At 45.1% G+C, this 27,250-nt stretch overlaps 2 protein-coding genes and 1 non-coding gene across 3 annotated transcripts in view; 1 reads left to right on the top strand and 2 right to left on the bottom strand.

The window, feature by feature from the left end:
* Positions 1-5,410: 5,410 nt before the first annotated feature.
* LOC119630139 (U1 spliceosomal RNA) lies at positions 5,411-5,575 on the bottom strand. The gene has a single exon (XR_005245937.1). It is a non-coding gene; the product is annotated as a U1 spliceosomal RNA (small nuclear RNA).
* Positions 5,576-8,815: 3,240 nt separating this feature from the next.
* LOC101745180 (WD repeat, SAM and U-box domain-containing protein 1) lies at positions 8,816-22,303 on the top strand. The gene is made up of 13 exons (XM_038018617.2): positions 8,816-9,341; positions 9,420-9,800; positions 12,211-12,320; positions 12,763-12,920; positions 13,216-13,384; positions 16,336-16,517; positions 16,616-16,770; positions 16,863-16,984; positions 17,666-18,026; positions 18,100-18,219; positions 18,384-18,502; positions 19,100-19,223; positions 21,673-22,303. Exons 1-13 carry the CDS (start codon positions 8,816-8,818, stop codon positions 21,783-21,785), a joined length of 2,640 nt encoding a protein of 879 aa, XP_037874545.1. The 3' UTR covers positions 21,786-22,303.
* An 87-nt stretch (positions 22,304-22,390) lies between these two features.
* Positions 22,391-27,250, bottom strand: part of LOC101745031 (lachesin) — a 161,004-nt gene continuing 156,144 nt past the window's right edge. Inside the window, exons 5-9 of the mRNA XM_012689479.4 lie at positions 26,969-27,062; positions 25,540-25,733; positions 25,350-25,455; positions 23,999-24,101; positions 22,391-23,528 (exon numbers count right to left, since the gene is read on the bottom strand). Of these exons, the coding sequence (XP_012544933.1) occupies positions 23,495-23,528; positions 23,999-24,101; positions 25,350-25,455; positions 25,540-25,733; positions 26,969-27,062 (531 nt within the window). The 3' untranslated portion in view covers positions 22,391-23,494. The remainder of the gene's footprint in view (positions 23,529-23,998; positions 24,102-25,349; positions 25,456-25,539; positions 25,734-26,968; positions 27,063-27,250) is intronic.

The following is a 27,250-nucleotide window of genomic DNA, read 5'->3' as shown; positions in this document are numbered from 1 at the left end:
TCCCCAGGATGGACATGCATTGACGCATGACTGCCGAAATAAATTGTACGCCATTATCAGAAACTAGTCGGCGTGGAAGACCAAATCTCATAAAATACTCCTCTATGAGGACATGTGCACACGCCTCAGCAGTAGCTTCCTTCAATGGGAAAAGTTCTGTCCACCTCGTAGCAGTATCTTCTATTAGCAAGATCCAACGCTCCCCCTGTTTTCCAGGTGGCAACGGGCCGAAAAGATCAACTGCCAAGACCTCGTTGCGCTGGTTCATCACCGGCGTCTGCAATAGACCTGGAGGCTTGGTATTAGCAGCCTTATAGCGTTGACAATGGATACATGCCTTTACATAGTCGGTTATGATTCTTCTCATTCCTGTGAAGTAGAACAGACGTGAGACTTGTTGGTAAGTCCGGTCAATTCCTGCATGTCCAGCGGTAGGGGCATCGTGAAGCTCTTTGAGAACGTCGGTCACTTGATGGGCAGGAATGACTAATTGTGGGGCCTCGGCATCAGAATCCGGATTAAGTCGATATAAAACACCTTGTTCCATTAGAAATCCTCTTTCTGACCATCTTTTAGCAGCAAGTTCATCCACTCCTTCCAGTTCTGTGACGATCTTCTGTATTTCCGGATCAGTCAACTGGTCTTGACGTAACTGGGTAGGTGACTTGGTGGGCAGGTCGCAAATGACAGAACAGATGCCGCAGTTATTTTGTGTTTCGTTGGAACAGATCGGTCTACTTAACGTGTCAGCGACAACGTTAGCTTTTCCTGGGGTGTACTCGAATCTGATGTCAAATTCTTGGAGTTTAAGCGCCCAACGGACCAACCTACCAGCAGGAGACTTTAAAGAAAGCAACCAACGCAAGGGTTGGTGGTCACTGCCTATAATAATTGGTTGGCCGTCGAGGTATGGCCTGAAACGCTCCACGGCCCAGACTACAGCAAGCGCTTCCCGTTCTGTAGTAGAGTAGTTGCGCTCCGCTGCGGTGAGTAGGCGGCTAGCATACTCGATAGGCCTTTCGTCCTTGCCTTCCCCTTGAGCTAAAACTGCGCCAAGTGCATAGTTGCTCGCGTCGGTACGCAGTACTAAGGGTTGTTTAAAATTCGCTTGAACAAGTACGGGCGCCGTGGTCAGCAGACGCTTCAATTCTTTGAATGCCTGTGTTTGTTCAGGTCCCCAGCTCCATGTGTAATTCTTCTTGGTCAGTCGAGTAAGCGGTTCTGCTATCTTTGAAAAGTTTGGAATAAACTTCCTGAACCAAGAGCATGTTTGGAGAAAAGTTCTTAAATGTTTTAGGTTAGATGGTTCCAGCATATTAAGGACAGCACTGACCTTCTCAGGGTCAGGAGACACACCGTCTGGAGTGATGACGTGGCCCAGATAACGGACCCTTTCTTTGGCAAAAGTGCACTTCTCTCTGTTTACGTGAAGTTTAAATTCAGACAAACGTCCAAAAACAGCTTCCAGATCTTGTAGGTGTTGCTGGAATCCTTCTGAAATAATTAACAAATCGTCTAGATAAGCAAGTACTGTAACATCCTTCAAAGCAGCACAGGAGCGTAGACGATCAATAAGCCTTTGGAAAGTCGCCGGCGCCTTCTTCAAGCCGAACGGCATTCTTTTAAAACGGTAAGTGCCTAGGGGGCAGACAAAAGCTGTTTTGTCTCTGTCTGCTTCTCGGACCATAACTTGCCAATATGAAGAACGAAGGTCTATTGTGGTCATGTAACAATTCTTCTTCGTACTCTGGAGAAGATCATCAATGCGTGGGAGTGGGTAAGTATCCGATTTGGTTACTTCATTTAAGCGCCTGTAATCCACGCAGAATCTTACATTACCATTGGACTTCGGTATCATCAATGCAGGAGAGCACCAGGCGGATTCGCACTCTTCAATGATGTCATCTGCCAGCATCTTCTCTATTTCATTCTTCATCGTCTCCTTCTTGGAAGGGTTAAGGCGATAGGGCGGCACAGCTATAGGGGGGTGATCTCCGGTGTCTATGCAATGTTCTATGGATGGTGTCGGACCTCCCCCTGCTGTAAAAATACTTTCATGCCGAATAAGGAACTCAGATAATGCTTGGCGCTCAGCTGGTTGCAAGTGCATACCTTCATCATCCCGAAGCATGTTAGCAGAAGCTATGCACACACCACGAGACATAGGTTCAAAAAGTAATTTATAATGCACCTTAGCATCAGTACTAAAATACCATTCATGACGATGAAAATCAATAATAACTTTGGCAGCATTAATAAAATCAATACCCAATAGAGTTTCATTATCATTAGAATCAGGGAAGATTATAAATGGAATGTTAATCACTATGTGTTCTAACCTCACTGGTAATATGGTTGTCAATACATCCATATTCCGAACATGCCCATCAGCAAGTTTGACTCGCCTAGTGGAGGGAGTAAGAGGGTGACCCTTATGCAGAAGGAGAGCATACAGCGTGTGACCAGCAATACAATGCTTAGCTGCTGTATCTATAAGTGCAGTACCATGTTTACCGAGAACTTGAATTTTGAAAATAGGCCGTAAATGCGAATACCTATCATCACTCTCACGGTCGTACACGGACGCTACAACACTTCCCTCACATGTACAATAATTAAAATTCAAACATTTATCAATTTCCACACATTCGTTAATTTTTCCAAAATTACACTTACTGCCTTTTGTGTCACAGTCATGGTTAGTTGAAAATTTTAAATTATTACAATTTGGTTCAATTATTTGATTATAAGGTAAAAATGAGTTCTTACATTTAGGTCTAGTTCCCTGGTTATAACAAATATTTAAATTTTTACACTTTGTCCGAACATCCTGATTATATAAAACATGAGAATCACAAAAGGTTGGCATCTCATTATTACTAGTGCAATTACAGTTAATATTCTTTGACACAGAATCATTACAGGCATGAAAATAAGATTTTCTGGAAGTAGGGCCTCTGTTAATGGTAGCATAATTAATATTTGCATCCCGGTTACAAAAATTTTGACATTCAAAATTACTCAGAAAATTATTTTTGTCATGCTGCTTAACATCATACATTAGATTCTGAACAGGTAAATTAGAACTAATTGTGTTAGTATTATTAACATTACACTGAACACTATAAAACGCATTATTGTCATTTTGCACACCCTCGGAAAAGTTAGATTGACTTTGCTCACCTCGGTTGTTTAACTTACGGCACTGTTCCCGTGCATGTCCAAACCGTTTGCAGTAGGAGCACACTGGACGCTGTTTCTTCGTGGTCACGAATTGCTCTGCAGAACCTGGCACAGCAGCGGCAGGCGTGGCAACGGTAGGCTGGGCGACAGCGACAGGCACAGCGGTGGCGGGCACGACGGCCGCGGCGGAGTTTGGAAAGCGCGCGCGCGGCGCCGGGGCACTCGCACGAGCGGCGCACGGTTCAGGCCGACTCGCAGCCTGGGCCGGCTGGGCACGGATCGAACGCACACCACTAGTGGACGACACTGGTCTCGATTGAGTCTCCTCTATCGAATCTTCTATATTCCGAGCATGGTTTAATAATGAATTGAAAGATGTGATTTCTTCACGGCGCAATCTTGTGCGTATTCTATTATGAAGCAACCCGTATATCATATCAAGTTGTACTTTTTCAGTAATATCATCCCGCGGTAGCTTTGCCATAAGCGCACGAATACGAGCAACAAACTTGTCTGTGTTTTCGTTATCCTGCGGGGAAGCAAATATTTCCAAATATATTCTATGTGGTGGAAGGCGGGTGCCATATGCATATATTAAATTTTCTTTGGCTTCGTTCCAAGTGGAGATGTGATGCTTTAATCCTAGCCACCACGTAGCTGCGTCAGCAGACAAAAGCATGGCTAGGCCTCGTATGATGTTAGCGTCAGATACTTGAACGCATTCTGTATAACTTTCAATTGCATCTATAAAGGCCTCAACAGATTCACCAGGTGCACCGCTGAAAGAAGCTCTGCAACGCGCCAAGGTACCATCTACGTTCACTGGGGGCATCGGCGGAGGTGCCGGAGTCGACGATCTTTGTTCCATCACGTACGACATAATGTTCTTAAATGTTTCGGCCTGCGAACGTTGCAGCGAGGCCATCAACGCTGAAACATCATCCAGGTTGAACGTAGAATTGTTGCTACGTGATTCGGCGTGGGGGCGATCATGGGGGCTATCATGCTCCTCGTGATTTTCGTTGGCATTTGCATCTGCAGCAGGAATAACGTCGTCTTCGCGACGTTGCTGGCGATCTTGATTTCTAGTTAAAGGCATTCTTTACAATTAAGCACCAACAGCATACAATAGTTAGCAAATTTTTCACAAAAGCGTGCGCGCCATTTTGTTAGTCCAAGCAAGAAAAAAATTAGGAAACGTTGGGCAGCCAGATATAGTGAGGGGTAGATCTCAGGGGTATTTAAAACTAGGGGTTAGTCACCAATATCGAATTTCGAATTTTAATCTTCCTTTATCACAAACAATTTTCAATTTTAAACAATAATTACATTTAGACGCGGGCGCACGCTATTCACACTCAAAACGGAAGCGCCCGGAACATAGATTATACACTGTTGAAAAGATCGACATAGATGCTAACTATGTATAGCGAGCGGGCATACGGCCGCGAGAGTGACGTACCGGTCGGTTTGCTACAACATGTTAATTTTAAGCTGAATGTTTTGTGTGCATTGCTGTTGGTGTGTCTAAATAAATAAATAAATAAAACTAACCTAAACCTAACTAGGATGATTTGTAGTGAAAACTACAGCGGCTCCGGAAGAAAATCTTTTGAACTGATTTAAGCTGATTGACAGCGTGCAGATTTCAGTCAAAGTGACTTACCGTGAAACCGGGAGGAGAATATTTCGTAAAAAAAAACCACTTATCACAATGCATTGCAAATAAATGATGGTAATTAGGTACGACCACCACGCCTATTTCTGCCGTGAAGCAGTAATATTATACGTTTCGGCTTGAAGGATGGGGCAGCCGTTGTAATTATACTGAGACTTTAGAACATAATAAGGTGGGTGGCGCATTTATATTGTAGATGTTTATGGGCTCGGATAACCACTTAACACCACGAGCTCGTCCACCGATTAGGAAATAAAAAAATTAAAAAATGTGTGGTGTCCTGGGACACCGGATAGGAATGAAGTTCCTTATTATAAAAATATTAATTTTAAGTTCTATTCCAGGTATAAAGAAAATAATTATTCGGGTAAACATTTTTATTATGATTTTCTTATTGATAAAAAAAAACTACTTTACAAAGTTATCAACTTTATTTTATTCACAATGATTTATCAAAAATATTTAATAACAATATACAAAGAAACAGCTATTTATATGAATAATAATAATAACCGTCATCACGTAGACTTCCCATTAGACACTGTATACTATAGCCATTATACTAAGGCTATACAAACAAAAAATACGCGTCAGAGTTATCCGCATTAAGGATAATCGCAAGGGTCAACCAGTGCAAGGGTAGTGCAATGGAGCAGCCTCGCCCTGGAGGAATCGCCTGCATGATCACGGCATCCCTCTACGCCAGCTAAGTATGAATTAGCTTCTTTTTTTTCCTACCTAAGCTGATAGCCTTGAGAGGCTATATCAGCGTCGCCTTAACTAGTAGATGAGCTCACGGGGCTCAAGCCGGATGACGTTGCTAACACGAACCCTAGCAAGAGCCGTGCTCCGCAGAATCTACCACCGGATCGGAAACGCGACCCACTGAGAAGATCCGGCGAGAAACTCAGTGGGCTGTGTCTGAGGGTTAATTTATTCGTCGAGCCCTTCGTCGCAAGCGACGGGTTCGACGAGAGTGATGACCGGTGCTTGAGGTACCTAAAAGCACCGTTAGTGGATCGGGAGGATACGAAATGACGTGTTTGGGGCGACGTCGACTGCTTTCCATTCTGTCCGCAGGATCGGGAATGTAGTTACCGGCGGCCACGATAAGAGGGTTCTCATGTCGTGCCGCTTTATCGAAGTGGCGCATCGACGCCGACTGAAGATACTTATTGATGGACTCTAAGTCCAGGTCGTCATGGAGGTCGACGTTTCTGACGAACCACGGAGCTCCGACGGCTATCCTGCACAAACGAGATTGAATAACTTGGAATGATTTTAAGTTAGTGCGGGCCGCGTGAGCGAACACTACGCTTGCATAGGTCATGACGGGGCGTATGCAAGTTTTATAGAGTGTCACCTTATTTTTAAGGGACAATTTACTTCGCCTGCAAATCATCGGGTAGAGACGTCCTTGTATGAAGGCGGCACGGTCGTGTACCGTCTTTATGTGGGGGCGGAATGTCATCCCTCTGTCGAGGGTGACGCCTAAGTATTAGACCTTCGGGGCCCACGGTATGGGTTGGTCGTACATGATGATTGGGCGAATGGCGGAGGCCGAGGTGTTGACGCGCCTAGTCGGGAGTGGGATGCTCAAAGTGGTGCTCGGAGGGCGACCCCTTTTGAAGAGCACCGCTGTGCTTTTCGTGGGGTTGATGTCCATGCGCCACTTCCGGAACCACTGTCCCATGGTGGTAGCTGCGGTCTAGAGTCGCCGATGTAACAACGACTTCTTCCTACACGAGTAGTAGATAACCGTGTCATCGGCGAAGAGCGCCAGATGGGTCTCCGAAGACCGGGGTATATCGTTGATATACAAACTGAACAGTAACGGAGAGAGGGCGGAGCCTTGCGGGACTCCGGCTGTAACGTGACGGGGGCGAGAGCGCGTTCCCTCGACTCGATATCGGAACGAACGGTTCGACAAATAGTCTCGAATGATGAGCACGAGTCTGTCTGGCACTCCCATGTTATACAGTTTGTATATCAAACCGTTGTGCTAGACTTTGTCGAACGCCTTCGCTATATCGAAGAAGAGGGCTCCTGTCGGGATGGGTTTCCGCCTATTCAGCCCTAATAAGATGTGCTCCGTGAGGCGGTGCACTTCATGGACGAGTGTTTGGCGCACATCGACTTGTTTAGAAGATCTTATGATCGCGGTCGAGATGTGTTTGGTAAAGATGTTTATGGATTCGACTGTGTCCTCGGGGGATGGAGTTGAATCCGGGCCGCAGGGGAGGATTGGTGGAGCGGCATTAGCTAAGCACGTGCCTAGCTTCTTCCAATCCACCATGGTCCTCGTGACTGGTTCATGGTTGAGCGGGCGACCGAGCTGCATGACGACAGGTCGGTGGTCTGAGTCGAGTTCTGATATTGCCTCGATGGAGCGCAAGCCCAGAGTTACGTTCCTAAGCAGTGCCAGATCTATTGTGCTCGGACGACGCGCGGTGCTCTACGGATAGCACGTTGGGGTCGGGGGGCTGACTATTTCGAATGTGACTCACGTCTATGAACGCGTCGAAACGCCTACCGTTCACATTCGTCTGATGGCAGGTTCTACCTAGTGTGGTGGCAATTTAGATCGCCTGCCAGAATGACTGCGTCACCCATACCGAGCAGTGTCTCGAGGTCACTGCTCAGGAGGGGTTTGTCGGGGGGGGAGGTAAACGGATGCGATGACGATCGGCTGGTGTCCCGTCAGCGCGATACGGCACACCGACGCCTCGATATGCCAGAGCGAGGGAGTATCGAGAGGAACGATGATTTAGCAAGAGAAATACGAGAGCGTCTATAAACTGTGTAACATATCGTCACCGCGATTCAGGAATTATTGAATTTACGTGCAGCGACATCTGTTGATAACAAACTAAATAGATAAAACTTTCGTTACGGACTTTTTTTTCCGGTTAGAGTACCCCTCCGCATCGTCCCATAAGGAACTTCGTTCCAAAAATAAAACAAAATGAAGGGCACAAGATGTGCCGCGAACAAGCCATCGTAGCCGCCTCGACTACATACCCGACCCAGACGACGGAATAACGCCCGGCCGTCGCTCTAGACATGCTATGTCGGATCATCCCGATCCACTATCGATACTTGTAGGTATTCCAACAACCGGTCACAATTCTCTTCGCACTCGTCCAATGCCACAGATATTTCGTCGTCGTCGATATTTATAGAAATATCCACTTAATTTCTCGCGAGAAAGATCTCTGAAGACAGAATACTCGGCGGGTCATTTCGCGAAGTACAGCTCCTGCTAAAGTAAGTGTTGGCAAGCTCTCCTGGACTGAGCCGCGTGAGATCGAATACCAAATCGCTGAAACTGAAATGGCCCCTCGAGGTGAATAGAAATAAGATAGAGAAAAAAAAAAGCTCTGTTCTTAGTGGTTTGGTCTTTTGTTTCAAATCAACGTGGATAAGTTTGATGTCAATTAGAAGTATATCTACACTTATTGCCTCATTTATTTATTAACTTGAAAAGAAAAAAAATAGAAAAAAAATGCACTTGGGACATTTGTGGTAAAATAATACAATTATTTCCTATCCATTAGCATGTCGACGTACATACATATGTATCAAAGGTCTTTATTAATTACTGAAGACTGCGATCGATATTAGGTATCACGCGACGGACATGTCACGGACGCCTGCCACGATTACAGTAATTTATTGTACCGCTTCGATTCTTTATTTCTAATAGCACTATCGTGATATACTGTGGATCTAGATGGTGACTGCTTTTCAGAATAAGATTATATTTCGTATAGTTAGTAAATAAAATGTTGCGACATTCTCAAGTTGAGTGAATAATCAATGATGATGTTGAAGGTCAGCTGTGTGTGTCACACATAGAGCTGTCCGAATCCCACGCGGGAGTACTGTTCAGTAGCGGCCGCGAGTGGACGTGACGCCCGCACGACACACTGAGCGGTGCGCTCCAGTGAAAGGATGGACGTCGCCGAGCCCACCCTGGTGCAGGCCTTGCGCTCTCATCGGGGCGAAGTGACCTGCGTCGACGCCAGCATCGCGAGAATGGTGACCGGAGGGGGCGACCGAACCATCCGACTCTGGCGGTGGCGGGCCGGGGCCGGCTGGGAGGAGGCCGCCGCTGCTCCTGCAGCTCATCGGTACGGTATCACCGCGGCACGGTTCGCTCCCACGGGCGTGCTGATCGCATCGGGTGGCGTGGACGGTAACCTGCGGGTGTGGTGCGGGCGCTCGCTGGCCGCGCGCCGCCTGCTGTCCGCGCCGAGCGCCGTGGCGGTGCGTGCGCTGTGCTGGGCGGCCGAGGGCGCGCGGCTGCTGGCCGGCCACGACGATGGCTCGCTGTGCGTTTGGAACGTGTCTCGGGGCGCGCTGCTGTCGCGACTCACCGCGCACGAGGGCGCCCTGCACGCCGTGTCAGTCTTGGCGAGAGGGGCCCTCTTGCTGACGACATGCACGCACGGTGTGCTCAAAGTGTTCGACCTAGCAGGTTCTCCATCGCGTTATTAGCTATTTCGGTGTCGTTTTCACTGCGACGATCGTTGAGTTACTACAATAATATTTTCAGAGGTGTGCACGAGCGGACTAGACGGGTCGATGGTGGCCTTGGAGTGGAGGGACGGAGTGCACGACCTGGGCGCGCTGTGTGCCGACGCGACCGAGGACGGCGCGCTGTGTGCGACGGGCGGGCACGACGCGCGCGTGTGCGTGTGGCGCGCGGTCCGCGAGGGGGGCGTGTGGTCGGTGCGGGGCGCGGGAGTGCTGGAGGGTCACACGGCGGCGGTGACGTCACTGCGGTGGGCGAGCCCGCTGCTGGCCTCTGGCTCGCTGGACCGCACAGCTCGGCTCTGGTCATCGGCGGAGGGCGCGTGTCTCCGCGTGGTGCACGCTCACCCGCGCTACCTCACTAGCGTGGTCCTCGCACCAGATAACGCTTACCTGATCACCGGTCAGGATATACATATTTATTATATTTACCGTAATATTTTAAAAGCTAATGTAAATATAAAATGCACTTTTCTTTCACCAATCTATGCATGTGCAAATAATCTCTGTGTACATTACACAATGACATAATACTTGTGTACATAGGTATGTAATTACGTAGGAAATGTTTGCCTATAATGTTCGATTTTCATCTACATAAGACAAGAGACAGAATCTAGATAGTACCCGATGTGAAACGGCAACCGGAGCCCATGGATACTATTTACAGTCGGGGTACTGCAGCCCGCTTATCCGTTATATCAAACATCAGATTGATATAACGGTTGATCTACCATGAAGCGTCCCTTGAATCCCTTCATACTGTGCAAGTATTGCCATTATTTATTCTGTTGCTCCACGTCACATTCACTGTCGTATCTTTATGGCACATGGTGAGTGTGTGTGGTGCTTTGACTCGTAGAGTACACACAGTAGGTACATAGTATTGTTACGCCGGTAAAAGTAACGCCACCTATCGCCGAATAGCAGAAATGAATATCGAAGGTACTAGTAAAATCGAGAAGTACAACGTCATCTATTGTCAGATAGCGGAAACACACATCGAAGTTACTCAACTTGCTCAGAATTTTCTCGATAAATCTAGAGATGTCATATCGACTATAAAGGCGTTGCAGAGATGGCACGAAAGTAAAGTAATACTCGAAGCGAAACAGCAAACGGACCACCTGCAGTGAAGCGGAAGAAGTGAATTGAGGGTTTTAAAGTGTTCGTTCAGTGCTTTAAGCGTTCTAATTGTTGCATGCAGTGTTAATTTATACTTCGGTAGAATTTTTATTTATCCCGAACCCCAGCTGCCATGCAACAGTATTCTATAGAAACTGTCCTACAACTGTGAGGCATTATGCACGAGTGCGTTGTCGCAGATATAGGTACACAACTGTGCGGGCTCATAATATATTTTTGAAGTGAAACTTCTTTAGAATCGTTGTCATCGTTGGGATTTCAAACTCGATGAAACGAAACGAAAAAATAAGTGTACCGCGATTGGCTTGCCGAAGCGGCTCCGAGCGGCGCCGACAAATCACGAAGCGCTCCACATGGTCTCGCGTCCGCGACTAGTTCACTGTGTTTTTGACGTTCGTGCACGCTGTCGTGGCTCTCGGAGCGCTCTGAGATACTTTTATTTGTATTTAGTTTGTTATCAACAGATGTCGCTGCACGTATTTTCAACAATTCCTGAATCACGGTGACGAGTGTTACACAGTTGATAGACGTTCTCGTATTTCTCTTGCTAAATCATACTTACCTGGCGTAGGGATACCGTGATTAGGCGGTTCCCCTAGGGTGAGGCTGCTCCGTTGCACTGCGGAGTGGTTGACCCTTGCGATTATTCTTGTTTTTTTATTAGTTTCACTTGTACCGTGTGTGACTTGCACTATTTATTTGAGCTTTTAGAGCTTAGGCGTCAGGACGCGTCCTGTTGCAGCTTATTAGATCTTATTTATCAGAAAGATTTCTAACAATTGACGGAGTAAGAGATCTTCGCGTGTCCGTGAAAACTTAAATGATCTGTACGGTTTGTCCAAAGAACCCTCTGTTACGATAATGATAACAACTCCAATGTTTCAGTAATTGTTTATTGATAAGCTTATAGTAATTGATTGATGTTTACATGATACAAATGATATTATGCGAGTACGCGACGCCTTGCGGACGGCGGGACACGAATCGATTGGAAAATGAATGACTTCGATATAAAATGCATCCGCTGCAATATAATGTGCGCGCTTGCCCGTATATACATGATCTCTACAAGATCTGATTTGAATCCGTCAAGGATTTGTATTGCCCACTGATGATAATGAAGTTGTTTAAAAAGACACGAAGCCGAGAGGTGAGGACGAGCGGACGGCGCCGCCCCGCGACTGGCTCGTTGGTTCAGAGTTCATCACTTACTGTCAAATGACTATCTATTTCATTGTGTGCTTGTGTACATTGCAAGTGCAATGCAAGTGCATTGTGTACTTGAATTCTTATTTTAAAATTATTATCATTAACCGACTGAGCTTACATCGCTATACTCGTAGAACGAAATTTCCCATATTATTATTATTTAAAAATGTTTACTATTGTTTTTATTTCGCCTAACTACAAACGCGTGCACACCAATGCTTTTTTTCAAATTATTTATTTTTCTTTGCTTTGGTGCAAATGTCTTCAATGTCTTCAAATTACATAGTAATAATCTTCGATCAATAATACTACTATTGATCGAAGCTAATAATATATAGTCATTTTAAGAATCGACGAACTTCTTTGATTATTGTTTTGACTTCGGGCCCTCAGTTTAATTTGATGTTATGAAGCGAAGCTAGTAGGAGCTTGTTGAAATAGTTAAATCGTAATTCCAGGTTCTAACGACAAGTCAATACGCATGTGGTCTCTGGGCTCGTTCTCGTTGAGCGACGAACTGGAGCCGGCCTGTGAAACCCTCTCGCATTTTGCACTGGGAGACCTCGAGGTACCTCACCTATCTAGTTTGATTATAGAAGACTACCAGCAGCATCCAACCTCATTGAGGGTTGTCACCGTCACGCGTGGTCATCATCAATGATATCACAGACAAATAGATGTCTGCGCCGTGGATTACATTAATGGGCCGGTCGGTGTGTGACAATGTATGTTTGAGAACACACTGTGGATGAACGCGGCGCCACCGGCCACCGGCCACCGGGCACCGGGCACCGGCCACCGGGCACCGGCCACCGGGCAGCAGGGATGGACCTCGCTCTCGCTCCGACAGCGTGTGATGATGATGAAATCTTATAATTTCCTCATTAGGTTAGTGAGGGGTTCCCTTTGGTGTTAAATAAGTCTAAATACGTCTAATAATAATTTTGACATGAAAAATCTTAGAATTATTGATCGTCCTGCTGCCAGTAGGTAAGTGACATTGTGTGTAGGGTATCGGGCCAGTCGAGGAGGAGGGTCCGGAGGAGGAGTCGCCGGCGCGCGCCGAGGAGTGCGGGGACGCGCAGCTCGTGGCGACGGTGCCGCTCGCGCACGCCGGGGCCGTCAACTGCATCGCCGTCAGCGGGCGCCGCCTCGCCACCGCCTCCAGGTCGCTCTCTACATCCATCTCTACATCCATACCTTCAATAATTAACACGGAATTTAAACGCATATTCAAAGTGCTTCATTTGCTTTCAATAATTTAAATATCTAAACACGCCGCAGCTACCCCTTCCTACCTCTTGCCGAGCGGGTGGAGTTTTTCAGAAACTGCACTTGACTCCATATCTTGTTTGTAATGCTATTCCTAGTAATTCTGTGATACACATTAGCCTACAGCACTGTAAGGAATTCGTGTCGCAATACTACTCGTAGAAATGATAGTTGTAGTGGCTGTGTTGCAGTGATGGTTCAGTTAAAATATTTCGCTGGGAGGAAGAGACGAGCGAGTTGGTGGAGGAGCACGTCCTGGAGGGCCACCAGTACCCGGTGCTCGCGGTCGACTTCGGCGCCGCGGGACAGCTGCTCCTCTCCGCCGGCCTGGACGGCTGCGCCTACGTTTGGGACGTCGAGGTAACACAAGGGACAACCCACACGACGCACGTCATGTTGTTTGATATCAAGTTATGAGAGTTAAAGAAAAAGAAAAATTTTCGTCGTCGTCCTGGCCTAAAGGATAAAACATTCGTGTCGAGCGTTTTTATATTTTTTTATTGCTTAGATGGGTGGACGATCTCATAGCCCACCTGATGTTAAGTGGTCACTGGTGCCCATAGACATCTACAACGTAAATGCGCCTCCCACCTTGAGATATAAGTTCTAAGGTCTCAGTATAGTTACAACGGCTGCCACACCCTTCAAACCGAAACGAATTACTGCTTCACGGCAGAAATAGGCGGGGTGGTGGTACCTACCCGCGCGGACTCACAAGAGGTCCTACCACCATGTGAACGGTAGTCGAATCCCACAGGCAGGTACCTACACATTGTTCAGACGAAATACATAATATGTACATAATACATGTTGAACAAATATTCACGATTGAGTTCCACGGTGAAGGAAAACATCGTGTAATAAAAATCAAAACCGCAAAAATTATAAATAGCGTAATTACTGATGGTAGCGCGCCTTGTGAGTCCGCGCGGGTAGGCACTACCACCCTGCCCAGTTCTGCCGTGGAGCTGTAATGCGTTTCGGTTGGCAGGGTGGGGCAGCCGAGGTACTCTTAAAATTGAGACTTTAGAACTTATGTCTCAAGATTAGTCATTTACGTTGTTGATGTCTCCGGTGAGCACTTAATCAGGTAGATCGTGAGCTAACCACCCACATTAGCAAAAATAAATAAATATAATAAATTATAATGAAATTTTAAATCGCAACTAATAAATAAAAGTTTTAAAATATGTAAAATATGTAACAAAAACTATAATAATATACAAGCAATAAATACACAAAACACAAATATATCTAGCTCAAGTATATTTTTAATGCCAGCTACATGTGAGGAAATTTATAAAACAATTCATTCTCTCAATAATACTAAATCAACAGGTTATGATGAACTGCCCACCTTTATACTAAAACAATGTGCAATAGCCATTACACCTATACTCTGTCATATTATCAATCTTTCATTAACTGAAGGTACATTTCCTGATAAATTGAAAATCTCAATAGTGAAACCTATATACAAAAAAGGACATAAGGAATGCATCAATAACTACCGACCGATTACTTTAATACCTATACTTGCAAAAATATTCGAAAAAATCATGCATTCTAGACTCACAACTTTTCTTAATAAATCTGAAGTTATAAAATCTGAACAACACGGTTTTCAAAAAGGCAAATCTACTACACTAGCAGCTTTTAAACTCATTAGTAAAATTACTGAAAATGTAGACAGAAAAATACCCACGGTTGGAGTTTTCTTTGACATGACCAAAGCCTTTGACTTTGTTGACCATAACATTCTTTTACGGAAGTGTAATAATTATGGCATTAGAGGGATAGCTGAAAAATGGCTTAGTAGTTATCCAAGCAACAGACAACAATATGTTGAAATTAGGGATATTGATAATAACAATGAAGAAGTGGCTTTTAAATCTTCATTAGCGTATAATAAAGTAGGTGTCCCACAAGGGAGCATTTTAGGACCGCTACTCTTTATCATTTATATAAATGATCTCCCAGAACACATACATTACCCATGCAGCTTATTTGCTGATGATATAGCCGTTGTAATCACCAAAGATGCCACACTAGATTTAAATGATGAGATAAATGCTACTGTTAGTAAGGTCATAGATTGGATGAATAAGAATAACTTAAAAGCTAATTTAGACAAAACGAGATATATACAATTCTATAATAGACACAAATTTATTAATAACTTAAATATAACTTATAATAATAACACACTAAATGAATGTAATAGCATAACATTTTTAGGATTAAATGTGGATAATCAATGTAGCTGGAATCTTCACATAGATATTACTTGTAGTAAAATTAATCGATTCTCATATGCACTTTGGCGACTTACAAAAATATGTAATTTAAAAACTGCATTACAGGCCTATCATGGATATGTCGCCTCAAATATCAGATACTGTATACCCCTCTGGGGAAATTCTAGTCACATAAATAGAGTGTTCATTGCACAAAAGCAATGTGTTCGTGCCATGTGCAATATTCATCCTCTGACTTCTTGTAAACCATTCTTCCAAAAACATAATATTTTAACTGTACCATCCATATATATACAAGAATGTTGTTTGTTTGTTAAAAAGCACCCACAATTATATAAATCGTGTGGCGAGTACTGTCAATTTAATACAAGATACCCTACTAAACTAATGTTACCAAGTATAAATACTCGTTACTACCATACAAACTGTTATCCTATGACTATCAGAATATTTAATAAGATACCAAACAGCATAAGAGATCTTCCACTAACTCAATTTAAAAGAAAATTATATTTATGGCTAATAGACAAGGCTTATTATAGTGTGCAAGAATTTTTAAATGATAAGTGTTGTACATAATAAAATATTAGAATAAGAAGTGATAGAATGTAAAAATAGATAGATTTAGTAAATTTTGTGTTATAATTAATATAAAAATAAATTAAATTTTCGCATGCCTAAACAGGCGAAATATATGAAGCTATGTCCTATATCTTGTAAACTATATTTCTGGCGAATAAAGATTTTCTTTCTTTCTTTCTAAGGACATATTGTGTCAAGTACCGTATAGAAATGGGTGAATGAGACCACGGCCCGCTTGCTGTTGAGTGGTTACCAGAGTAGACACCGTCACCCCCTTGAGACGTAAGGTCCAAGTCTCAGTTGTGTTGCACGAGGAGTGAGTCACTCTTCTAAATGTAATACGGCACGCCAAGCCACCACTAGTTGCGTGGGCACTCCTGTGCGGCGCCATCCCTTTAGCAACACTATAAAACTAATTTAAGTCTATTTTCTGTAAATATCAAGAAGACGATTATCTCGTTACCGTTACAGACCGGAGTGATGCTGCGTTCGTTGTGTGTGCCGAGCGGAAGCGGGGAGGGCGGAGAGACGGGGGGCGGCGGGGTGAGGGGGGCGCGCGTGTCTCCGCACCGGCCCCCTCTCCTCTTGCTCGCCACCGACGACGGCCTCGCTCCACTCTGGAGTCTCGCCTCCTCGGACCCTGCACCCAGACAGTTACCTACTTACATACCACATATATGTATAAATAATATAATGTAAATGTGGGGCACGGGAAAATATTTAAATGATACTTGTATGTTGTCGTTGTCAGTGTGTACACGGGTCACAGCGAGGCGGTGACGTGCTGCGCGTGGTCGGCGGACGGGCGGCTGCTGGCGACGGGCGCGGCCAGCGGGGAGCTGCGCCTGCACACCCCGCCCCCCGCCGCCCTCACCCTGCACCATGACTCGCACGCGCACGATCTTGGTACCTCTCCGTACTTCACAATGTCATGCCAGTTTCTAAGTGCTACTACAGATAGGAACTGTATTCAAATAGAACTACATCGTACTTTACAGGGGTTCAGAGTTGTGATTTCGCATCTCCGGCAGCCATACTGGAGCTGCCACAAGATGGTTATTTTCTCGCAACGGGTGGTAACGATTCCCTACTCAAACTTTGGCTCATTCGGCTAAATGAGGTAAGCAATCATGGTTTTTTGTATTGTTTTGGAACGAAATTCCTTATGGGACGATGCGGAGGGTTACCGTAACCGGGAAAAAACGCCCGTAACGTAAGATTTTTATTATTTATGTAATAGTCTTAGTATGATGGCTATACAGTATCTAATGTATAGTCTACGTGATGACGGTTATTATTATTATTCATATAAATAGCTGTTTCTTTGTATATTATTATTATATATTCTTTATAAATCATTGTGAATAAAATAAAGTTGATAACTTTGTAAAGTAATTTTGCATTATATTTATCAATAAGAAAATCATAATAAAAATGTTTACCCGAATCATTATTTTCTTTATACCTCGAATAGAACTTAAAATTAATATTTTTATAATAAGGAACTTCCTTCGTATCCGGTGTCCCCGGACACCACACATCTTTTCTGTACGAGTTCATGGCCCGTCCTGTTGACATTAACAACGTAAATGACCCTTCCTGAGATATAACTTATAAAGTATCACTTTTTACAGTACTGTGGCTGTTCCGCCCTTCAAACCGAAACGCATTACTGCTTTACGGCAGAAATAGGCAGGGTGGGTGATACCTACCCGTGCGTGTTCATGAGATGTCCTACCACCAGTTATTATGAGTCTAGCTTGAACAATCGAAATAAAGTGAAGTTAAATGATTTGTTTAGGATGGGGACCGGGCGGAGGTGCGGCTGGTGCGGCAGGTGGAGGCGCACGGCGGCGGCGTGTCGTGCGTGCGGTGGGGGGGCGCGGGCGCGCTGGTGTCGGCGGGCGCGGACCGGTGGGCGCGCGTGTGGCGCGGCGCGGGGCTGGAGGCGCACGCGGCGGCGGAGGGGAGCGGCGCGGGGGGCGCGCTGGCGGCCGCGCTGTTCGCCGACCTGCTGGCGGTGGGCTCGCTGGGCGGCGCGCTGGCGGTGTGGCGGGTGCCGCCGCCCGCTGCCCGCGCCGAAGACGACTGCACTGCGCCCAGGTTCTGGGGACTCGCCGGGGTAACGCGATGGCTTCATGAGTACATCATACATCCGCCCGGTTAGAATTATATATTTATTGAGTTTCATTATTTTGATCGCTTCTGTTTAAAACTAATTAAATTATGTCTTAGGCGCGCTTATGACGCACGAAGAGAAAACCGTGTTGATGAGAAGAGCCCAGGACCTTGCGCTCACCGGAGCTCAGCTGCTCGATGTGCCGGTCGATGAACTCCTCGACGACCTCGGGTATGGTAAGTCACACTCGCACAATTCGATCATACACCGAATGAAAGGCAACGTCGGGATAACGTCGTTGATGGATTTATTGATTTATTAGTCTTCTTGCAAAGTAACAGGTAAACCATGATATGAAATGATACAGATTTATTCGATAAGTTTTGTGGTTGGTTTACAGGTGAAGCGGCGCCGGAAGACGGACAGGAGTGCAGCAAGCAGGAGCTGGAGCGAGCGGAGACCCGCCCGAGGCTGCGCGCTGAGCTCGACTGGTTGAGGACCGATACTACTCTTTTGCCGGTCAGAATGTTCGACATCACGTTACGTTACGTTACGTACAACATTGTACGTCACATCAGCCGGCCTACAAGCTATGAGAGCTCGTGTTGCAGGCTTTGCATCATCAATCGTACATCCTAGACTTTACGCTGACAGATTTATACTTTTTTCAATATTTGGATAACTTCTTGGCAGGAAAAAATAATTATTACCCGAGAGGCAGTACAAAAACCTTTGAAGAGCTCTTCAGTTTGTTAGCTCTCGTACACCCTAAGCTCTTCAAGAAGGGCTTTGAACATATACTCCACAGGCAGAGAGGAATCGATACCATGGGTGCATATTTTGAATGATTGAATTTTTTTTATAACAAATTATTTGAACTCTCTGTATACTAAACGAAATTGTAAAATTGAATTGTAAAATACCTTCTACAGCTTACTGCTCGACATACAGCTTTTGGGACAGCCTGTATCATTCTTACAAGTCTTTTTAACATACAGTGATGTGTTTCCTGTCTCCTCGAAATGTTTATTTTAAAATTATATGTTTTGCCCGACGAGTGAGTCGACATACGCTTCCCTTAAGTAACGCGGCACGTCGGTGCGTGTGTGTGCGCAGAGCGCGGCGGCTCCGCACCGGCTGCGCTGTCCGCTGACGCACCGCGTGCTGCGTGAGCCGGCCCGTGCGCCCGACGGCTTCACCTACGAGCGCGCCGCCATCGTGCAGTGGTTCATCGCAGCCGGTAACTACAACCAGCCCCTTGCACCACCCCGCGACGCTACTAAAGCGCGCTCTACACTCCTGCCGGGACATGACGACATTCCCACTCACGCAATGCCCGTTCAGAACTCGTACAGGATTGACTTATTAGAAGTCGTCGTGGCCTAACGGATAAGACGTCCGATGCATTCGTGTTGAGCGATGCACCGATGTTCGAATCTCAGGCGGGTACCAATTTTTCTAATGAAATACGTACTCAACAAATGTTCACGATTGACTTCCACGGTGAAGGAATAACATCGTGTAATAAAAATGAAACCCGCAAAATTATAATTTGCGTAATTACTGGTGGTAGGACCTCTTGTGAGTCCGCGCGGGTGGGTACCACCGCCCTGCCTATTTCTACCGTGAAGCAGTAATGCGTTTCGGTTTGAAGGGTCGGGTAGCCGTTGTAACTATACTGAGACCTTAGAACTTGTATCTCAAGGTGGGTGGCGCATTTACGTTGTGGATGTCTATGGGCTCCAGTAACCACTTAAGACCAGGTGGGCTGTGAGCTCGTCCACCCATCTAAGCCATAAAAAAAAAAAAAAAAAAGTCTGCCGCTGTAGCTTTATGTACTCCAGCCTACTACAATTATATGTTAGCAAAAGAAAAAAAAGCGCCGTTGATAACAAAAACGACGTGCGCGCACTTCGTTTATTGCCGGTGGAATAATCGAGACGGGAGTGGGGGGGGGGGTGTTGGGCTCCGTATCGCGCAATAGTACCGACATGACACCGACACGGATGTACACGGATGTAGGCGAGGAGGAGGCGAACAGGGTCTCTACACTCCCGTGCTCGGCTAGTCTCGTGTAGTATTGCTGGGAATGAAGAGCGTGCTTAATATCAAACTCACTGTACTCAATGTACATAAGTTTGTTATCTTTCAATTGGATTAGAATTACATTACTTGAAAATAGGAAGGTAGACAGTGACTTAGCTTTTTTTATGATTGAAAGATTACTGGTGGCCCGGAGGCCTTTCCAGTTTCACCAGGACAGGTGAGCAAGCATAGGCTCAGCCAGGAGGGTGGGATTTGGTAACAGCTGCCGGAGCGCCTCCAAAGAAGACCTAACAACTCAAGGGCAGCTGCATCGCGAATGAATCTACTACCGGATCGGAATCGCGACCCGCTGAGAAGATCCGGCAAGTAACTCAGTGGGCTGATTCATGGGTTAGGTTGCACGTCGACCTCCTTATCGAGCTCGGTTACCGGGATCCCTAAGCCTGCTCCTAGTGTTAGAGCTGAAGACGTCTAATGCAAAGGTTATTGGATCTGATGGATCCGTAAGGACGTGTCTAGGGCGTCGACGGTGACTGGCTCCTGCGTGATCAGGGTTCGGGGAGTAATCAGCGGCGGCAACGATAAGGCGATTATCATGACGAGTGGCTTAGCTCTGCCCCTGGCATTGATGATGTGGCATCAGGTGGGCCGTATACCCGTCTGTCTACAGGGAAAAAAATATCAAATAAAAAATGTACATATATATGTATTAAGAAATTGAAACGCTGCCAAAAAATCATTCTTACTACTTACGTACTCACTTAAGTGATAGTATTATACTTATATATTATTATAATTGTATTATTATATTTTAATATATTATATATATATATGTATGACGGAGAGGCTGGTTCCATGGTTTTTAAAATGATAACGTCAGCGCTGTTGCCACTATTCTCTTCATCATTATAATTGCCTTCCATAGTGACAGTAATTAAGACTCACTTTTCCAATGAATTCGGTTTATTACACATTATATTCAAGTGTACAGCGATAACAGCAGAGAGCTGCAGAGAGCCGTTCGACTGCTCGAGCCGGAATGCTTTGTGCGTTTTTTTTGCCTACCTAACCCTAACAAGTAGGTGAGCTCACGGGCTCAAACCTGACGACGACGTTGCTAACACTAGCCCTAGCAAGAGCAGAGCTTCCCAGAATTTACTACTGGATCGGAAACGCGACCCACTGAGAAGATCCGGCGAGAAACTCAGTGGGCAGTGTCTATCGGTTAATTACCTCGTCGAGCCCTTCGTCGCAAGCGACGGGTTCGATGAGAACGATGACGTTTTGTGCGACAATGGTCACTCGTATTTGTATTAGAATAGTGGGAGTAGCTTAGTCATGAATTCTCTTGAATACCGTCTCCAACAGTTGCTAGATGCGTAATATTAAGGAAACAGCAAACTTTAACTAATCTTAGTTAACCAAATAGTGAGTTGCGACGACATATTTTATTAATATTTGATGAAATAACAGACTTTTTGAAATAGCCTAGACAGGCTTCGTGATGTTGCGGCGAACAAACACACGGAACGACTTTGAATTGACTGATTAGTGTAGCCGGGAAGTGTCGACACTCAGTAGTTAGTCAGTTGAGTTGTTGTTGCTGTTGTTATCGAAGTAAAGAGATGTATCCTGTGTGTCAGAAGGCGCTGTGTCTCCGGTGTCTGGTCGGCGCATGCGCAGTGTCCTCGTGTCGCCCAACTACTCTCTGCGCGACCAACTCCGGACCTTCATACAGGAGAACTCATCAGTGTAACCCTTGCTTAGTATTGTATAATACATCCAGTGACATTGGACTTGCACGAATCTCTCTTTTGCAGTTTTTATTTATTTGTATGGTTTTAAAGTAGCACAATCTACTGTTGATCGACCTAAATATACATACCTATCGAACGTTCTATATTATAATATTTGACAGGTAAAAGTATGTCGGTATGCAGGCTCTAAACATTATTTCTAATGCTATGCGCATCTCATCAAATGAATGCGGTCGCGCTGTTTACTCGACTAAATGAATGTAATTATGAGCGTGTATTATTGTATTTTTATCGTCCTGCTAACTTTATTGTAAGTGCCTTATTTTTGGAATGTATTCTGTCCGTTGTTCGATTGACTGAATATTAAATTTGTAGCACCGATACGTTTGAATCAAGTATTCGATGAATGATGGCGTTTCAATTTTGTGAGTTTTATTCATTCACATTGTTAGTGTGATCTCATTGAAAAACCTTAATGTGCATCTGCAATTATTAAATAAAAATATTTGTGTCGTTACATGACTTTGTTGTTAATTGATAACCCCACTGTGAGCGGCGGAAGCATGAGGGAAGAGTGGACGAGGGAGTTAAATGAGAGACGGTATAATGTTTCAACGATCTCATCTTTATTTTTATCCTTAAAGTAATGTATGTACAAGTGAGGCAGTAACAGTGTCAACAGAACATAACCCGCCACGCGGTCCAGTCGCCTCTAGGAGACGAGTGTAGCGCGTGTCTGAGATCAGCCGCGACATTCGACACCAGATAGACTTGCCTTCAGACGCGACGCGTGCTGATAGTTCAGAACGCTGACGAAGCCTTTAGACATGCCTGCGTTACATAATACTCGCGTTCAGTACAATACAGTTGTATACAGTGCTAGGGTACAGCGGACCTTGTTGTGGACAATATCTGATTACCTTTATTTCGTTTCGAAACACCACATTTATTTAATAAGGAAATGATAAAGACGTAATGGTTGAACCATTAGGCAGTTTCATAGATTTGTCCACAGAACGTTTCAAAATGAATAGGGAGCGATTGGAGCTTTATACATCGCTCAGGTTTCTAATACACACAACGAATGATCGGCTATGGTTCGGTGGGGTTCAGTAATACTCCGCAGCTAGAAGTCATCGCCCTCAGCGCGAAGGGATCGAACTGTCGCGGCTCACGTCGTACACATGTAGGTAATTAAAATTCGATAAAAATATACAACACACGTAATGTCATTAATAATATTCTTTACAAGTGACGGTTCACAATTCCATTAGTTCGTTAATAGGTTTGTACTGTTGAACTAGCAGCAGAGCGACGCTCCGAGTCGTCACGCACGCAGCGTCACACCGTCGCGTCGCAGCGTCACGCAGCGTCACGCAGCGCACGTGCGAGTGTGTACTGGCACTAACGTAACGGTACACACAACATGACTGTGTGCGTGCGTGCGTGACGCGAGGGGCATCGCGTCACGCACGCGGCAGATTAATTCACAGTTTAATTAATTTAATAATATTTTAATCAATTATAACTATATTAGCTTAGTATTTACATCTTTACAAGTTCGGCGGCGCCGCAATATTTACACAGGTTTGTTTCCCGCAATATAAACTTTAGAACCGATACAAACAGCGTCTTGTATGAACACGAGCACAGAGGGGGGCGCCCCCGCGGTCCCCCCGCGCGACCCCCCCGCCGCGACCTCGCTCCGCTATTTGCCTTCGTCCTCGTCGTGGCACAATAATCTGGAATTATAAACGTGCACTTTAGGAACAGGTACAGCAAAGCTTAGAAAATATGTTTCCATATTTCATTTGAAATGCTTTCACGTTACGCTTCGCAGTGAACGTCTACTGGTCCCCGTGTGGTGGGGGCGCGGGTCCGCGCTGACACCTGCACGTGTCATGTACTAATAACGTGTCGACTTTAAGAGCCGTGCTCCCCGGTTTCTCGTCTGAGATGTCGTTAGTAACGTTCTCCTAGACTCCTGCCGCTCTCTCTTGGTTAACCTGTATGACTGCAACTAGATTTAGGGCGAAAATATTTCCCAAGCACCACGAGAGAAGATGTATGTGTCTTCAGCGTTAGACAGCGCCATAGATGTGCTCGTGGCATTGCCGATGTCCCCGAGCGAGCATTGGTCGTCAGGGGGCGGTAAGTTATTATGCCTTCGACGGCTAAAAATATAAAGGCAAATGCCGTGGTGGCGACTGACGTGAGCAGAAGCGCGAGTGCGAGCGCCAGCAGGAGGGTGAGGAGGCGCGGCGCGGGGGGCAGGGCGGCTCCGTTCCCGTGCTGCATCGCGGCCGGCTGCTCTCCTGGACACACAAACACCGCTATGTTAACATAAAAATAAAAACATTTTTTACTGTTACACACGTGACCATCGTGCGACGTCTTAATATCTCGTAGCTTCCAAGACAATTCAATACGGTACGACATCAGGTATTTAATGTCCATACATTGAACAATGAGCTCTTGTGAAGTTGTTATTTAATCTCGCATTTAATCTAATTTTTATAGCCTTTATTGCCCTTGTAGGCAGAGGAGCATAACAAACTCTTAACAAAACAATATCTATAATCAAGAATGGTCCTCTCTCAGCAAGACTCAGAATTGGCTCACAAAGCGCGTTTCTTTTATTGCAGAAGGGCGAATTGTAAGCCTGCACGGGTGGGTGCACCATCCTGCTTATTCTGCCGCAAAGTAAACATGCGTTCCTATTAGAAGGGTGGGTAACCGTTACCGTAACAATACATAATGGGACTTATGGGCTCCGGTAGTCACTTAAAACTAGATAGGTCATGAGCAAGTCCACCCACACCACGTGTAGATAAACAAAAATGATCCACACAAACGCGGCTGATAAGGGTAATTTTTGATTTCATCATTCCAGATCTGAAACTCTTTGTATTTGCCTTATCGTTTGTTTTGGAAAGTATGTGCTGTATGTATCCTCTAAACGGCACAATAATTAGGATTCCATAAGATAAGATGAACAGTGGTCATTTTTGAGCGAATTGATACAGCGTTTTTTCAATCGATTAATTGCTCACAAGTTTCAAGTGATTGTGTTACGGCCAATACGGATTATTTTGAACGAAATGCATATTAATAAGATAAAATATCATAAATATTTCATGTGATAAAAATATTTTTGTTTTGTTTTAAACAGGCTCTGATATGAAACTGAATTAAAACTAGGTATCAGCTCCAAAAATCATCGTCCAGTACGTAGAACAAATTTAACCTGTTTGTAGAAAGTTATAGAAGAGGTGACGATAACGGAACAGAAAGAAAAAGAAAAACGAGTGACATAAGGAAATATATTATGTTTAAAGCTCAATAAAACTCTATTCTAATAGTAAAGTCACCCACCCCAAACATAAGAGTTTTTAATTAAATAAATAGTAAAATTAATGGGACATCTCGAAGTGTAAAAAAAACCACTTTGAATGATTCCGTTACACGTCCGTTCGTATCCGTCACGTTAAGTATTTCGGTCTTATATTAAACTAGTGAGGTGCAAGAAGACTTGTCGAAGAGACAAAGCATATTGCACAGACCACTGAGCACGTGCAGCACGACGGACGCGGAGTCGAGGTTGGAGGGCGCGCACGAGTAGTTACCGGAGTCCTCGCGCCGGGAGCTGTAGATGATGAGGTTCCCGATCTGAAACGTAACGTGTCACTGTTGAGTTCGCCTGTAAGCTCGTCTGTCGTCGAGGTCGAGGCAGGGAGCGACGGAGGGACTGACCGTGGTGTCGGGGGCGACGCGGTCCATGCGGATCTCGACGAGCGAGCGGTCGTAGTTGAGCACCCGCTCGTCGTTGTGGTACCAGAAGATGTAGGCGGGCTCCTCCAGCGCCTGCGTGATCACACACTTCAGGCTCACCGTGCTGCCCGCTTTCACGTACAGGTCTGACTCTCCCACTATCTCTATCTTTGGCACTGTAAACAAACACATGCAATCCATTAGGTACATTTTCTCTGTCCTACACAAGATTTTAAATAGCACGTACGCACGCATTTATTTTGTTGCGTTTGAAAACTGTACATATATATAAAGATTTCAAGCTGAGTAACCGTGATGTAAACTATATTGTGAACCAATGTGTGCTGTCACTGATCAGCTGGCGATTCTCAAGACAGTTAAAGAGCTGGGTATTTATAGCTCTCACCGGATCGCACGCTATGTCACGCGGAGCTCAGGCAAGTGTATATCATAGAGGGAACGCGCAAAGTCACGTCAACTCTACGATGATGCGAAAGTTTGACCAGAAGGTCAGCCCCAGATAGCGCCTTTGCACTTCCGCTGGTGTTGAGGACGGCCAGGAGCATGACTGAGACGGAAGATGACTCTTATGGTACATTATTATCAGCTATTGCATAACAAAATTGATAACTCGACTGCACTGGAATCAGTGTCGTTATATGTGCCTGATGGCTACATGCGCGGATGTATGTGTGGAGGGGCGCGTCGCCAGCGGCAGCTACTTAGTACTACGCACGCGCGTACGCAGCACGCCGCTAACTCTCCGACGCATCGTGCTGTCTCGCTACTCAATGGCTTGCTAGCCTATGCTCCGGAAATGGATATATTCCATGATGGTTTGCAGCGATTTATTGTTGTTGTTAGAAATTACTTAAGCTAATTATGAATACCTTACAAATGTTTTGGTTTATACTGTTAATTTGTAAGTAGACTAAATAAATAAATAAATCAGGTACGTTGTCAGCTGCTCGGTCTATGACAGCAATACAAAATAACTACCTTGAGGCATGAAATCTCTCTCAGTTGAATTGTATAACAATTGTACAAACTTGTAAACCGAAATGCAAAGCTGCTTCTCGGCAGAAATAAACTAAATAGAAAGTATACTGATTCACAAGACGTTCTACCAGCAGCAAAGTACTTTATAAACGAAATCAAATATAGTATAATAAATATAATTTTATATGTATTTAATATATTAAAACAACAGGCACTTCAAAACTTACGGTGGCATCAGACTATGAAATCATTTCTTGATCGTCAACCATTAATAACATTATTTGCTCACAGACTCTCCATGTTGTCTGCCTGTCTACAATGCTAAAAGCACATGTTTGCGACTGCTCGTTATCACTAACTACGTCACTACGCCTGCGGTCTACACGTGCGGCCCACGGACCACAACACGCACCTACAACGTTGAGCTGCACGAAGTGGCTCATCTTGGGCTCGGTGCCGACCTGGCACTCGTAGAGCCCGGCGTCGCGCGCCTGCACGTACTTCACCTGGAACACGCGACACTTACACTCACTCGCATTATTCTATCGCACACAGATACGATCGATACGATCTTATCATTGTAGCCAGACTTCTTGTTTTAGTCTGAAGAGATGGGTTTAATGTTAATAAATTATTACACGACGCTGTTCCTTCATCGTGGAAATCGTTTGAGTCAATTCAAGAACACGTGAAA

The sequence above is a fragment of the Bombyx mori genome, chromosome 21 (genome assembly GCF_030269925.1).
Source record: "Bombyx mori chromosome 21, ASM3026992v2".
NCBI lineage: Eukaryota > Metazoa > Arthropoda > Insecta > Lepidoptera > Bombycidae > Bombyx > Bombyx mori.
Note: the sequence above shows the minus strand (reverse complement) of the source record. Positions and strands in the feature narration are given on the sequence as shown.